At 39.7% G+C, this 15,088-nt stretch overlaps 1 protein-coding gene across 4 annotated transcripts in view; it reads right to left on the reverse strand.

Annotated features, from left to right (window-relative positions):
- The window catches only part of FILIP1 (filamin A interacting protein 1), a 182,553-nt gene that overhangs the window by 46,429 nt on the left and 121,036 nt on the right, over positions 1-15,088 (reverse strand). For all 4 annotated transcript variants that reach the window (XM_028509561.2, XM_036024363.1, XM_028509562.2 and 1 more), the window contains 2 exons: positions 13,168-13,341; positions 6,365-6,543 (listed from right to left, as the gene is read on the reverse strand). In XM_028509561.2, coding sequence (XP_028365362.1) covers positions 6,365-6,543; positions 13,168-13,341 — 353 coding nt within the window. The remainder of the gene's footprint in view (positions 1-6,364; positions 6,544-13,167; positions 13,342-15,088) is intronic.

Here is a 15,088-nt window from a genome sequence, read left to right on the forward strand (position 1 = left end):
CAGGAGATTTTGTTGATCAGATGACCTGTTTCCTAAGTATATCTATAATAAAGTTATATTCCTAAGACTGAAGAGTCTCAGATCAAAGGCTGCTAACTCAATGACCTTGAGAATGAGGGTACTGTAAAGCTTGGTGGAAAAGGTCACATCTACTTAAGACCCAGCATTTTTGTGTAGTTGGAATCTGGTGAAATGAACCTCAAGGCATTTTTTAATGGACTCACTCATATTTAATCCACAGGGTGCCTAGTTAAGAGTAAGTGACATGCTCCTAGGTCTACAGTGCTGAGAGTAGATACATTAATATCCTGGGTCTTTTAGGAGGGTCACTTCCCTTTTAATTCCAAACTTCTAGCCCTAGGGAGCTGTCTTTGAGTCACTGATTGTCTGGCCCCTTTAAGGAAAATGTAACATCATTTTTTTTTTAACTTCATCCTCACCTACCCTATCCCCCAACATAAACACTCAATCTGTGCTATAGGAGTAACACCACCAACTCAGCCTCCTTCATTTCAATCCCATTTTCCAGGGGGAAGTGGGATTTGCATATTGCAAGGATAAGAGGAATTGTAAGGTATAGTTTGAGCCCTGCATTCTTTCAGAAAATCAGCTGTAAAACATATTTCTTCTGTGACCAAACCCCTGAATTCTAATCCCTCTCCTTTCTGAAAAACTCTATTCTCAGGAATTTTCTCAGCTGGTAGGATACTGATAATAGGGGGCATACCTCGTGACCACATCAGTGAATTTGAAACCTGGACAGAGTGGTTGGGCAGTCCAAGAAGTCACTGTCCAACTTTCCAAGTCATCTCCCCCCCCCCCACCCCTTGCTTTAATGAAATGAGGTGTTCAGTTTAATCAGAAGGGAAGAATTTAGAAGTAGAAAAGTTCATTTCATTTTATTTTTTTACTGTGAGTGGCTCAGTTCAAACTGTTAATTGATTCTTTCAATTAACTGTTAGCAGTAACATTGGGGGAAGGAACACAACCTGTCTGCTCTACCACCTGCTAAACAGGGATGGTAATTATTGTACATGTTACAGTTGTGTAAGGATTAAAAAAGATGTACATGTGTCCAGCATTTTGGGGAGGTCAATAAAAGCTAACTGTGCTATTAAACAGCATCTAGCAGAGTGCTAATGCAGTGTTAGGGCTCAGATGTTTGCCGCTGATGTGTTCCACCTGTTGATTACTTTCTGCTTGGTCAGACTTGACCATTTACACATCAGCAGCAATCTTTTTCTACAAAGTGCTTTATTGTGATTTTCCAAGCTACCAGTGAAAAACATCCATTTCATTGCCATATTTTAGAGATAAGACATCTAAATCCAAGAAATTTTAGGAAATTATGCCTAGGAACCAGATGTGAATCTTTTTCAATAAAGGGAGCCAAAAATATTTCCCCAAATCTTAGACCACTAGAGCCCATTTTCAAAAACTTACTCCGTCTGACTGATCATTCCCCCACACAGGCAAATGCAATACTGCAGCCTGCCCCATGGGCCACCAGGCACATGTCTAATCCCCTTCACATTGACCTAAACTATACCAAAATGGGGCTTGAAAGCTTTCCCTCCATTCAAGCTCCTGCTCCTGCATTCTCTGTTTTACAAGTTCAGAAATTTCTCTTGAGATGCTGATTTGTACTTTTAAAAAAACAACTTATACTTGGAAAGCGTGCTGCAATATTATATGATGATGTAATTATTTATTCAGTCCCAGCTGAGCCTATAGAATCCAAAAGCTTTAAAAATCTGTATCTATAGTTATGAATTTAGACAATACTCCCCCACGTCATTTATACGCACACACACACACAGTGGCCCCAAATATTTAAGTTTGAGACCACTTTTTATTGATGCAACTCTGCTATCTCTATTCTGACATCCTTGATACAACCCTAGTGAGGCTTAAGATTAAAATCACAAGTCTTGATATTCAGACAAGGAATAAAATATAAACTCTAATGATGACCTCATGTGCCAAGAATTATGCCTTTAAAGATCGAGTTGACTTAAAATATGGACCAAACAGAATATAGCATTTGGAAAGACAGCTTTTCTTTACCCAATCTTAATGCAATAAAAGACATTTTCATCTTTATTATTAACAATGCCATTTAAGCCAATGCATTTTTTCATGCTATTTACTCTTTTTAATTTGGGAATATGACTACTTGTAACAATAAATATGCAGCAAATGATGGTAATAAATTACGATCACAGTCTGTTGACTTAGAACAAAGGAAGCCCAGAACAATATGTTGCCCATTTTAGGGACTTAATTTGTGGAATTTTTATACAAGATGAACTTAAGAACTCCTGAAAAGTTTTTACACTTGCATGGTGTAGGTCAGTGACCGTAACAGGGAGGCGGCTTGGAAGAGGGCTTCATGGAGCCCTCCATAACCATCCTCAGCCTTGCATCCAGCCAATCCCAAACAGAATGCACAGGAACGCTCTGCAGTGGAATGCTCTGTATCCTAGCCAAACCTGGCTCCAAAACAAGTCCCCAAGCTGTGTCTCCAACAGACGACATCTCAAAGCTTCTCTCATGTTGACAGACTAGAGACACCACTGGTGCTAATATCACTGTGTTTATATCCTCACAATATCCGCCCTTGTGCCTTGTAAAGATGTTGTGTCACAGTTTGAACATAAAAGCATGGAGGTGGGGAGTCTACACACACAAAGATAACATAAAACAAGCCATTTTGCCCAAGGGATTCATTTGCATAAAAGTGCCAGTGACCTCCTTTATAATCTTAATTGAACCTCACAATTTTTCTGGGCCTCAATTTCTCTTCCCATAGAATGAGGAACTTGAAAAGGCTAATCTCAGAAATCCTTTGCAATGCTCAGAGCCTCAGATTCCCGGGTTCATCGAACACATGAACTGGATTGCTTATCTAAACCTGCAACTAATCCCGGGTGCCTAGGTCCATTTTTGTTATCTTTAACCATTTTTCCAGAAGTAAGAATCCCTCACAGAGCAGGATAATAATAGAGAAGGGAGCCCAGATGCTCCCTAAGGTAGAGTCCCCTGGCTCTGCACCCCTTTCCCACCTCCCATCATTCCACCACCACCCAATGAAAAGCTGCCTGGGATGAAGACAGCCTGTAGAGTCACACACCCAGCAGGAGAAACTGGGTGATTATTAAGAAGTAAACCACTTAGACTTATCTTAAATCTCACTTCCTTCCTTTACTCACAGATGAAAGGAAGGTAAATGTTTCCAAAGGAAAGTTCTTGGCTCTCTCTGTCTCTCTGTCTTTTTTTTTCCCTTTCCTCACAAAAGGGGCTTTTCTGGAGATGGGAAAGGGAGTGCAAAACAGAGAGGCGAACAAAGGACTTGGAACAGTCTGTGCCAGGTCTCCCAGTAGTGCCGAGAAATGCCGGTTCTTTATTAGCTGTAGTTCAGCTTCCCCTGCAGGTGTTGTGGCCACAGCCATGTGGCGCCCAAGCACAGGCTGCCAGAGCACCTGGGCCCTGACTGAGCCCGGAGGGACTAGCCCCAGGTCCTTGTAGGGAGGAGCTCTGCTGCAATGTGGCCCACAGGAAAGCAAGCCTTAGGGTCAGCAAACTGCCAGCCCCTATAAGTAGATCTAATTATGACTGCTTACTTCGAAAAGAGGATTTAACTCAAAGCAGATTTATAGTAGGGCAGTTTCCAAAGGGCAAGATTCCCAAGCCTGACCTTTGAGAAAGTCCTATAGGCTTCACTGCCCCGGGAACATGGTAGTCCAGTCACAGTGGATGACTCAGATTGCAGAGAAATTCAGAGAAGCCAACTTAAGTTGCCAGAGTCATAGTGGGTGTATGGTTTAACAAACAAGTATGTCAAGGTGTGCCCACAGTGCCATGTGCACTGGTGGGCACTTGGAACAGATCTGGGAAGAAAAAAGCATTAACAGTAAAAACTGTGCAACGTTGAAGTATAACCTGTTGAGTCAAAAAGTACAATTTCAAACCCTTGAAGTGGTTTGATATGTAAGTGAGAGTCAGTGAATGCTTATCTAAAACATGACAGTTTGGTGACATATCCCAGTTGTGCCAATCGAAGTATCAAAAGCATCTTAAGATAAGTTTTTAAAAATTTACTTTGATTTTTTAAAAACCTCTACACAGCACTTGGCTCAGGAGACATGGGGGTTGTAGTTGTCTTAGTAAACTTAACTCCCAGAAAGGGACTGGAGTTGTTCAACGTGAAGTTGATCAACACAAAGTTAATAAATAAACACATCTGGGATCCACTCATTGCATAACTGATGTAAAAGTACTGTTTGAACGGTTCGGTTACTCTCAGAGAACACAAACATCAGGAAAACAAAATGAGAGCCTGGGTAAGTTCTGCCGTTCCATCCACACACTTCACTGAAACCAACACCTCGGTCAGAGAACTGGTGCCCCTTCAGGCACTTACCTTGGGTTTGAAATTGGAGAAAAGAGATCTATCTGGTTAATGAAATAATTTACAGGATGATCAGAAAATAATTAATCCACACAGGTGTTTTAAAAAATTATTTGATTTCAGAGCTTTTAAAAAGTCTGTATCAAACAAGTTGTGACCCTTTCACCTGACCATATCCCAGCATAGGGGTGTGTTGCCGGTACCTGTAACCTACACTGTCATTAGAAACTTATTTGCATCTTTATGCTGGAAAGTTCAGAGATTGAGGAGGTGGCATTTATTCTCACTGATTGGTTACCGAAAATCTCAAATTAGACCAATGATGTGTTCAAACATGAAGCTGACAAGCCTGAGCTGACAGAGCAGAAGACAGGCTGAAGGAAACCATAAACTGAGGATGCTGTGCAGCCTTCATTGTCCTTTGCATTTGAGCCTTCCCAGGAATGGGCCAAGTCCAACGACAAGTAAACAGCACCAAGAGTTTTTTAAAAAACTTAACCCAAACTTGCTCTGTTTTATGTTTTTATTTCCCCTTATTGTGGTAGCTTTTTCTGGTAAGTAAACTCTTCTAGGAAAACCAGATCTCCTTTTGGTAACTAGATAATAAAGCTGGGATTGGTAAAGCTGTTCCTGAGTGGCTTTTTAAAAAAACATTTTTATTTTTCAACTACAGTTGACACACATGATTATATTCCTTTCAGGTGTACACCCCAGTGTTTAGACATTACGTATGTAACTTACTAAGTGATCATCCTGATGGATCTTGCACTCATCTGAAATTACTAACTGTATTCCCCCATGCTGCACTTTACATCTCCATGACTGTTCAGCAACAACCAATTTGTACTTCTTGATCCCTTCACCCATCCTCCCAACCCCCCTCCAATCTGGCAACTGTGAAAATGTTCTCTGTATCTATGAGTTTGTTTCTGTTCTGTCCCTTTATTTTGTCATTTATATTCAGTTGTTGCTAGATATGTATTTATTGCCATTTCATTATTTATATTTCTGATCTTTTTTCCATCTTCTTAAAGAAGACCTTTTAACATTTCATATAATATCAGTTTGGTGGTGATGAACTCCTTTAGCTTTTTCTTGTCTGGGAAGCTCTTGATCTATCCCTGATTCCCTGAGTAACTCTTAATTTGAAAGTCCTATGCACAGAAGCAGACACGCTTGGTAACTCAAAGCATCAGGATTCAAGTCATTGGTTTCAAAGATTGTGAAATTCACAAATATAACTATTCAGCTAAAGGACAAAAAAGGACAGAATAAACTAAAAAGAAGATGCTAAAAATATTGCGTAGCATAGAGCTCGTCAATCTGGAGTCAGCTTCAAATACTACAATCCCTAGTCTGAGAAAAACTACCTATAAGGATATATAGGCAAGGCTCAACACACTGGGTTTTTGTTTTGATTTTGATTTTTTCATTGTTTTAAGAGTTTTTAACTCTTAAAAAAGTTAAGCAGATAGTTCTAGTACATTAAGTAATTTATATACATCTGAACATTAAGAGTTTCTGTACTGGCATTAAGAATCAATAGGATTCATTTTAAATTGTTAAGTTTAAAAATTTGCCTTCCTGAATAAGTGCAATTTCAATCCCAAAGAGAACAGATTAATTCAATTAGTAGAGAGGCCTTTCAAATGTGGGTGTTTCATTATTCAAGTTCATATATAATCCTGTGTTGGTTTTCCAACTATAAAGTTTATAGCTTTCAAAATTCTAGTGGGAATGTGGAGTCCTACTTATATGCAACCTCCAATATATTCACTTTAATAGTTCCAGAAAAAGTCCATCTTGCCCTCCGTGGTCAGAAGCCATTCAGAAGCTGGCACCAGACTGGGCACCTATCTGTGGTGTCACTGGAACAAAGTCTGGTGCCTGACAGCGGGGACAGAGATGAGGGCTGGGCACCCTGATAGGCCTGGTGGCTCATGAGCACATTACCTCTCCCGCTCCTGCTCCAGCAGGTTGGTGAAGTCGTCGCTCTTGTTCATGTAGTCAGTGTGCTTGTGCTTCTCGTTTTCTAACTCGTCCACTGTGCGCCTGTGACACTTCTCTGCCAGCAAGAGTTGCTCTAACATGCGCCTGTAGGTTTCTCTCTGTTTCTCCTCAAGTCTGTCCAGCTGAGTAAGCAAACATGGGAAAGAGTTTAATATTTTGCTTTATTTGTATATGACTCTAAATAATTTGTTTACATTGGTCTAATAATTTATTACCTGAAGGGGCATTCTCGGCCATTTTCCCCATTCCATCATTTTCTCTAGGTCGCTTGGCTTTATAAACTAGTCAATAATAAGGCTGCAGTAACCTCTGGGCTCTGGCCTTTGTGCTATGAACATAGGTGTGGTTCTTGAACTTGCAGGAAAACAAAGCCTGTCATTGTTTCATGAGGTGACACAAAACCCTCTAGTCAGACAGAAAGAGGATAACATCCCTCCTGATCTTGGGACACATAAGAGCTTGGCATGCTCTTGGCATCCTTGGCATGCACATGCATCAAACTTCTCCCCTGAAAGGTAATTGTCATCATCATAATCCTTTTTTTGAAGGTTTGCAGTTAAAGGCATTCCAAGGAAAAGTATACAGAGGACCTACTATCCTGTGTTTTTCAAGAGATGATAAACATAGGGAGGATTTCAGAACTTGTGGAGAGCCCAAATCTCAGACTACAAAAGATCTTATAAAATGTTGTTACAGGGCTTTTTGCCTATTTCTCTGGCCAGGCAACGAGATCTTTAAGGGGTCATGCCCTGATCATCTTTTTAGTCCTTAGTGCTTAGCAAAGTGCCAGGAACAAAGTAAGAGTTCAGTAAATGCTTGTTAAATTGGATCAAATCTTACAATATTGATAGGTCCCTATCCTACTGTCCTCTTCAAATTCTAGTACAGGGTTTCTCAACTTCAGCACTACTGACATTTTAGGCCAAATAATTCTTTATTTTGGGGGGCTGTCCTGTACATTGGAGAATGTTTAGCAGCTTCTCGGGCCTCTGCCCCCAAGATGTCAGCAGTATCACCCCCAGTTGTGACAAAAGTATTCCCAGACATTACCCTATGTACCCTAGTAGGGAGAACTGCTGATTTCCCCCGGTGGAGAACCACTGTTCTCCAAATATGTTGAAGCAGACTTATTTAAAACTCATTCTCAATCCATAAGCAAGTCCCTAAAACCCAAGGGGACAGCTCCATGGGGCATCAGCATCAGAGCTCTTCCAGATGAGTTTTCCATGTTTGCCTATCAGTCATTGGAAGGATCCAAGCTGCCCTCTACAATTGCATATTTTTATTGTGAATGAGTAATTTCTGGGGCCCAAATTAAAGAGATACTGGCCTCATAATACTCAGTGCCTTCTGCCTAGATCTTCTAAAAGCAAGTGAGCAGATGGACTGGCGATGAAGCCCAGGTTAACAGGTAGCTGATAATATTTGAGATCATCAGGAATTGGCAAATTGTACCTTTATGGGTCTGGTGAATTTCTGTCATCTTAAAGGGACAGTCTATAGAAGAGATTTTCTCATAGCTTCATATTACAACATATTTTCCCCAGGACTCTCTCATTCTTTTACAAATGTAGTGTTTGTTTGGTTTTATTTTTTTTTTTGCCATATTTTCTAGAATTTTCCAAGCATTGTTGAAACATCCTCCTCCTCCTCCTCATCAGAAATGTAGAAGAAGCAACTCTTTCCCTCTTTCAATCCTTTATGATAACATAGGACTCTCCATGCTTTTGAAAGTATTTGAAAGAATAGCTTTTGTCCACTTATTCATACCCTTCCCAGTCCTCATGAAGGAGGGAGGGGTGACTTATTTGAAGGTTGTGTTTGGAATAGGGAACTGGAAATGAGCAGCTGGACCTTTTCATTTCTTATTTTTGACTCTGCCTGTCACAAGATGATACATTGTGTTCTGTTGGCCCAAACTCTCTCTCAAGTGGTTTCTCCAAAGTCTAGAGGGGGAGTATAAAAAGCTTGGTGAGGTCATTTATTTATTTATACTAATAATAAAGCTAAATATTTTAGGTCATCTGTCAGACTTTTACAGTTATCTCTCAATCCATTCAGGGAACTCTGGAGGGGGCGGGTCGGATGGGAGCATTATTAATTGGATGGTCAAATGAGGTATCCAGATAGATAGACATTGTGCAGGACATCTAGAGAAAAAACAGCACATACTGATATTTGGTGTTCTGGGGCTGCTTGGACAAAAGGTGGGCCTTAGCCTTACCACATTTTATCCATGTGGGCCTTTGAAACAGCTACAGCCCTGGGGCTAGGCCACTGGAGTAGTTGCTGGGGTTTCTGTGGGCAATTTTCACCTCACCTACACTACTAGCTCAGCTTGACCCCCAGCAGTTTGTCTCTAACCTATGGGAAGGATGCCTAGATATTGTTGTGTGCTCTGTGTTTTTCATGCAGAACTACACACCCATTTCTCTTTAGCTATAAAACATAAAAGCTAGTGTGTGCAGATCTAGCATTCAATTTTAAACTCTGGATATAAGAACCAACATACGTAGCAGTGATCGGCGTGTCAGATCCTGCTTCTTATTGTTTTGTTCGTAACTGCACTGAGTTCCCAGGAGAAAACGGAGGCGAGCTAATCCCTTGGATCTATGTGGCTTGCCCAGAGACTCAGAAGACCACCGCCTGTAGCTATGGGCTCTGTGGATTCTTCATTCATGTATACTGTATCTATGGCTCTTGGTTTTCAGAATCCAAAGATTTTAAATGGGGAAGAACTTCAGTATGCTTTAGACAAAAGGATCATAGTTCAGAAAATGAGTTTAGCTCTGTTACTAGCAGAAAGCTAACTGGAGAAGTATTAAGGAATTTAGAAAGAAATAAATCTTTCTAGGAGGAAATATGAGGTCTGAAAGACCAAACTGAATTTATACAAAGGGGAAATGGATCTAAGTGATCTTAAAGACAGAGCTATGAAAAGTGAGCTAATACAGTCATTGCCAAATCAGGATGTGTGATCAGAGGAGGCAGAGACAGGAGAGCCCAGAAAACAGAGCAGTGTGACTTCCCCCACAAAGAGGGTGTCAGGACCCCAGAAATGTTTGAAGACTGCAATAGCTATTCAAACCGGTTGCATAAAACGTTTAAACATTAAAATCTGAGAAGATCAGGATAGAATATTTGAAGTATTATTTGGTGAATTTCAGGGTGTCAAATATTTACATGGGTCCCAAGTGAACATGCTCGAGAAATTTGGAAATGTAGAGTTTAAAGGAAAGATGAGACAAATAAAAGGGGATTCAGGCAGGACAGCAGCAGACACTGGCACAACACGGATGTGGTACGATGGGAAAGTACTCCTTAGTAAAGATTATCCAACTCAAGGACATAAAAGTGGATAAGATTTGTATTGAACAAAATTCCTCTTGGCAGACTCCAAACTCCTTGCTGTTACTTCTCTCACTGAGAGGGACCATACAATATAGAATATGGAAGGCAGCATTAGGAAAATTAAATGTCTAGGTCTGAAAGCATAGGGGAAGCAGAAGCCAACAAACTAATTAAAACACTTTAAGATCCATAAAATAAGAATAGAGAAGGAAAGGGACCACTTGAACAAACTGGTCAAAATGTTAAAAAAAAAAAAAAAAAAACCTCAGCTGAGCCTTCTTACTACAGAAAAAATTGTGACAAAAGAAAATATTTTTGTTGCCTTGAGCAGGACAAGTTACTCAAGGAATAGAAAGTTCAAACATGAGGGAAGCCTAAGTTCTGAGAACAGTAACACCTGGGTAAGGTATGGTTCTCACTGGATCCCAAGGTGCTCAAGCTACAGAAGTGACACCTGGGGTAAGGTCATTCTCCAGCTGAAATAAGGAGGCAACAAGGAAAACCAATGGTAAGAGATGGGTTTCTTAGGCCTGGGCATAGGGGCTTGAAAAGAAAAAAATTAAACAGGTGTTAAATATACAGGTGAAAAATTGGAGCACCTAAAAATAAGACCTAGGCACAGAGAATGTCGCCACTGCAAATCCCTAAACTTCGCAAAAAGATGTATTTCAAATGTCACTCACTGAGGGCAAGGATAGTATTGTATACGCGAAGAGATTCCTCCACCCAACATAGGGTTTGCCATACCCCATAATTACTAACATTTTGATGGTAACAGTCTCTGTCTGATGTGGACAACTGCCCAGACTGACTGGAATTTTACTGTAGCTGAAGATTTTCTGTATCTGCCCTCTTCCCCTTAGACATCCCCCACATCTCTGCTTTGGTCTTGGGAGGGTAACATGGATCTGCATTGCACTGAGTTCTAGGGTCAAGGAATATCATTTTGCTTGACAGAAACTGATCTTGGAGCTGGGGGTTTTCTCGGACTTTTAAAATTTATGAATGTGAGGTTGGTACTATGATAATTGCATGGGTCCAATAATTCTTCGGACTCTGAAAAAAAAAGTAGACTAGAGGCACTTTACGATGTATTAATTCACCCTTAAATGTGTTTAAGATTAGGATCCCTCTCGCTAAGGTTAAGCAGAATAAGAATTTGGAAAGGAAAAACAGTGAAACCTTAATTTGTTTGGAATTTTGCTTAAGAATTATGAATTTTGATATCCCAAAAGCTCAGAAGAATTTAGTATTTGATGCTTAATTTCTCCCCAGATATTTGGCAAGGCAGGGATGGGGGGTGTCCACCATATTGGCTTCACTGCTTAACCTCTAGTAGTTCTATTGAGTAGCCTAGCTGGGCCGAACTTGGTATGGATATTTGAATGGGCAGCAAGGTTTTGGCTTAAGGTGCAGTATGGATTGTAGGAACAAGAGCTAGACTATCTGTTTAGGGTCCCAGGACACTAATGGAACAGTCATTTATTGGGGGTTTTGTCCCATGAAGTTGAAAGCAGGACTCCTGCTCCTGGGTAACATGAACTTGATTGTTAAGCCCAGAAGGCTTCAGAGACCAAGAGATGGAGAAGGTGAGAGATAAATCTCTTATCCTTCCAGCACTGTGTTTCTCTTACAAAAATAGGACTTCATCATTCTGGCAGCATTGGGAATGGCAGCTTCTGTCCTTTTCCCTACCTCCTCACTCACTCTTTCTCAAGGGAAGAATAAACTCCAGATTGTTTAGAGAGAAAAACCAAGAAATCATGCCCAGCTTAGCCAATTCCAAAAGGACAACCCACAGGGTGGGTGTTTTCTGTTCTGCTCTTCTGTCCATGAGGCAGTAGCATTTGGGTTAGGTCCACTCTCTGAAGGTAGGTCAGAAACTCCTTTCTGTGTGTACTGTCCATAAAGTCAGTGCACTAGAGGCAATGACTCTGGTAAGTGCATGTGCTTTTCAGACCTACTGCTCCTTTGAGGGGTCATTCTGAACTCTAGTTTGGGAGAAAAGAATTAGGGTGCTCAAAAGATACCATTTATCCAAACTGAGTTTCCCCAATTCAGGTGATTATAATAATAACAACATGGAACTGAAATTTTGACTTCTATATATCTTTTACTCCTCAAATCCCTCCAAGTTTGGAACTAATTAAGGGTGTGAGCCCTTAATTACCAACCTTAGATCAAAGCAAATACCAATGCCAAATATTTGTTGAGTACCTAAAATGTATCAGACTCAATGTTAAGAGCTTTACCAACATTGCTTCATTTAACCCTCACAACAATTCTATTATATGTGCACTGTTGTTTCTCCTGCTTGACAGATAAGGAAATTAGATAAAGAGCTGAAGCGACACAACCAAAGCCACACACAACTAGTAACCATGGATTTCAAACATAAAACTGGATTTAGCCTGTTGACTGCATCCTACCACAAAATCATCTCATAGCATTTTGGAAAAAGACAAGAACAAAGTTTCAGTTTATCCTAGTCGCAGAAAATAGAATATTATAAGATCATCAATCTGCTGTGAATACTGTGTATTCACAGAAGCAGATCTTGTCTGAGATATGTCAAACTGAGTTGTGCAAAGACTTGACTAAAAGTTAAATTGTAATAAATTAGTTCAGACTTTACATTTATGTGTTCTTTTTTGTTTATGATACTAATTTCACATCTATGAATTTTTGTACATGAAATCTAAAGAGTCAATATGGCTAGATCCATCAACTGGTTCCCTAATTCAGCATCAGATTTCTATTACATTGTGAGAGTATTTTTAACATATAGCATTATGGATAATTAGTAACAATAGTCAATAGTTCCTAATGTAATCTCATATCAAAATTATTAAATTATAGCCACATTAGATTTCATTTCATCTTAAAGAATTGCCTTAAGCATTCCTTTGGGATGTTGCCCCCACCACTGTATTTCAGCCACTGGAATGAGATCATTGTAATTATCACAGAGCTGATAAGATACCAAAGCACAGTGGCTTTAGAATCATAAATATCAATAATGAAATAAATTTAATTTTAGGTTACCAATTTGATAATAATCCTGACAACTCAATGCTAAAGCCAATAAGTACTTCAAATGTTACATTCATAATCTTTAGAGAAATTAAAGAAAAACAAACTGCAAGAGCAGGCAACTATCATAATCATACGAGAAATATATTTCCAACTTTACATATATTCAAAGAAATGCTTCAAAATTCTTATTATTAATTGTATCCACAATAATTCATGAAATTTAATCATAGTTTAATTCTATAGTAGTGTATCATAAAAATGTTGCCTTTGAAAAAATATTAAAGCATGTAAAATGGAAGAATGTGGAGGTATCGGTCTGAGGTTCCCTTCTGAGGGGATTGTTGGTGTCGTGCCTTTACCTCTGAAATTGGTTTCTCATAGACATCTTCTCCTATGGATTTCTCCTGAGCTAGGATGGCGTCTCGGTGCAGGACCCGCAGCACTTTCTCTGGCTCCGCAGACCCGTAATGAGCTTCCAGAACCTCAGGCTTGGTTTTCTCCGTCTTCAGCATGTGGATCACATCTTCCCTGGCCTGTGGTAGAAAGTGCAGCAAGGTCAGATGGTTGGCAACATAAATCACATGCCGGGCTCACAAAATCAGCACGCAGCTTACTGAATACATCCCCCACCTCTTCAGGGTGATTGTCAAATTCACTGGGTTTTCTGTTCTTATTTTTTACCAAAAGCAGATTGGCAAGCAGATACTCTGCTTCAGGTTGCTAGGAAGCAGGCAGGCAGCAAAGGATTTGTGCTAATATTAACTACATAAAAACTGCTTTTTCTAAGTAGCAATGATTATAAGAAGGGGTTGGACTGCTCCTGGGATATTTACTCCCTTTCAGTGCAGATAAGGGCAATGACAATTAAAGTTTTCTAGTTTTCTATTTATGCTTAGCGTAGTATTCAAATATGGTTCAAAATAAAACTCTGCTCTCCCCATTCTAGTTATAGCTGCATGTGCCATTAACAAAAACAGCCTGTACTGGTGATTTCCTGTTTCCCATCAAGTGATTTATTTTGTACAGAAAGGCATGGTTAGGAGTTCACATGCTGCTGGACTAGGCTTTTTAAATTGACTATATTCACACTGATGGTGAAATTTAACCTTGTTAACATACAGATTACCAATCAGGTGAATCAGGATGGTTGTGTCAGAGTTGTTCTTTTGGTTTTTTAGCAAAACTTTTTTAGCATCTCATTGAAGCTCTCTAGAAAACCACATAATTAAAGGTTTTATAACATATCGATATGGTCCCTATCACATAATGCAAATCCATCTAGATGTACTTTCTACTGGTTAGTAGTGATTATCTTTCTAGTTACAACAAAGCTGACATTTGCTAAATGTACTCCCATTTGGTCACACACTTGTTTTTCCAGTAATGGTGATGTTTATGAAGTATCCTGACTTCATTTTAACTTACACTAAAGAATAAACTGGTTGGTAATAGAGTTCAGTCTATGACAATGGAATAGAGCCCCTCCCTGTGGTATGCTAACTATAGATTTGAAATTATAAACCTGACTTATTATCATGGTATTATAAACATCAGAGCTAACTAGCTAGTCCTGAGATAGCACAATTATCAAGTTGGTCTTTCTTGAGGTTTTTCACTTTTATTGCTAATTCATAGCCTTCAAAATAATCTAATTCCAGATGGCTAAAGACTAATTTATTACAGAAACGTCAATGGACTGGAATTTGCAGATTTTCCCATGTTGTTTCTGCCACATATAATGTGCTCATTTCAAGACAAAAATGGAAAATATTAATTTGGAAGAACCTAGTGGTTTGGACTGAGTGAGATAGTTAAAGTCAGAAATAGTTCAATAGAAAAGCAATGTGTCTGCACGTAGGGTGAAAGGACACAAACCCAGATGCAGTGTCAGACTAGGCTGTTCAGTGTCTTCACACAAGTTAGAAAAGGTGCTAAGAGATAAAGCCTGGGGTCAGAGTGCAGCGTGCCTAGTGAGCAAAGCATGAGCTGTATTTTAGCCCCTATTCATTCCCTCTGCCAGGCACTCTTGTGGAAGGCATAACTCCATATCTGTATACCGTGGCCCTATAATGAAGGAACCTAAGGTATGTCGATTGCTAATGGTCTTCAGGCAGGAAGTTCTTCCTATGTTTACCACATTGGTGAATATATGTAGTATCTTCTAAAATAATGGTTCTTGAAGCTGACTGCATTGGAATCAAGGGAACTTTTAAAAATTCCAGTGTCCAGGCCATCCCAGACCAATCACATCCAAATCTTTAGGAGAAGGAACTAGGCATT

The sequence above is a fragment of the Phyllostomus discolor genome, chromosome 4, assembly GCF_004126475.2.
Source record: "Phyllostomus discolor isolate MPI-MPIP mPhyDis1 chromosome 4, mPhyDis1.pri.v3, whole genome shotgun sequence".
In the NCBI taxonomy this organism is placed as follows: domain Eukaryota; kingdom Metazoa; phylum Chordata; class Mammalia; order Chiroptera; family Phyllostomidae; genus Phyllostomus; species Phyllostomus discolor.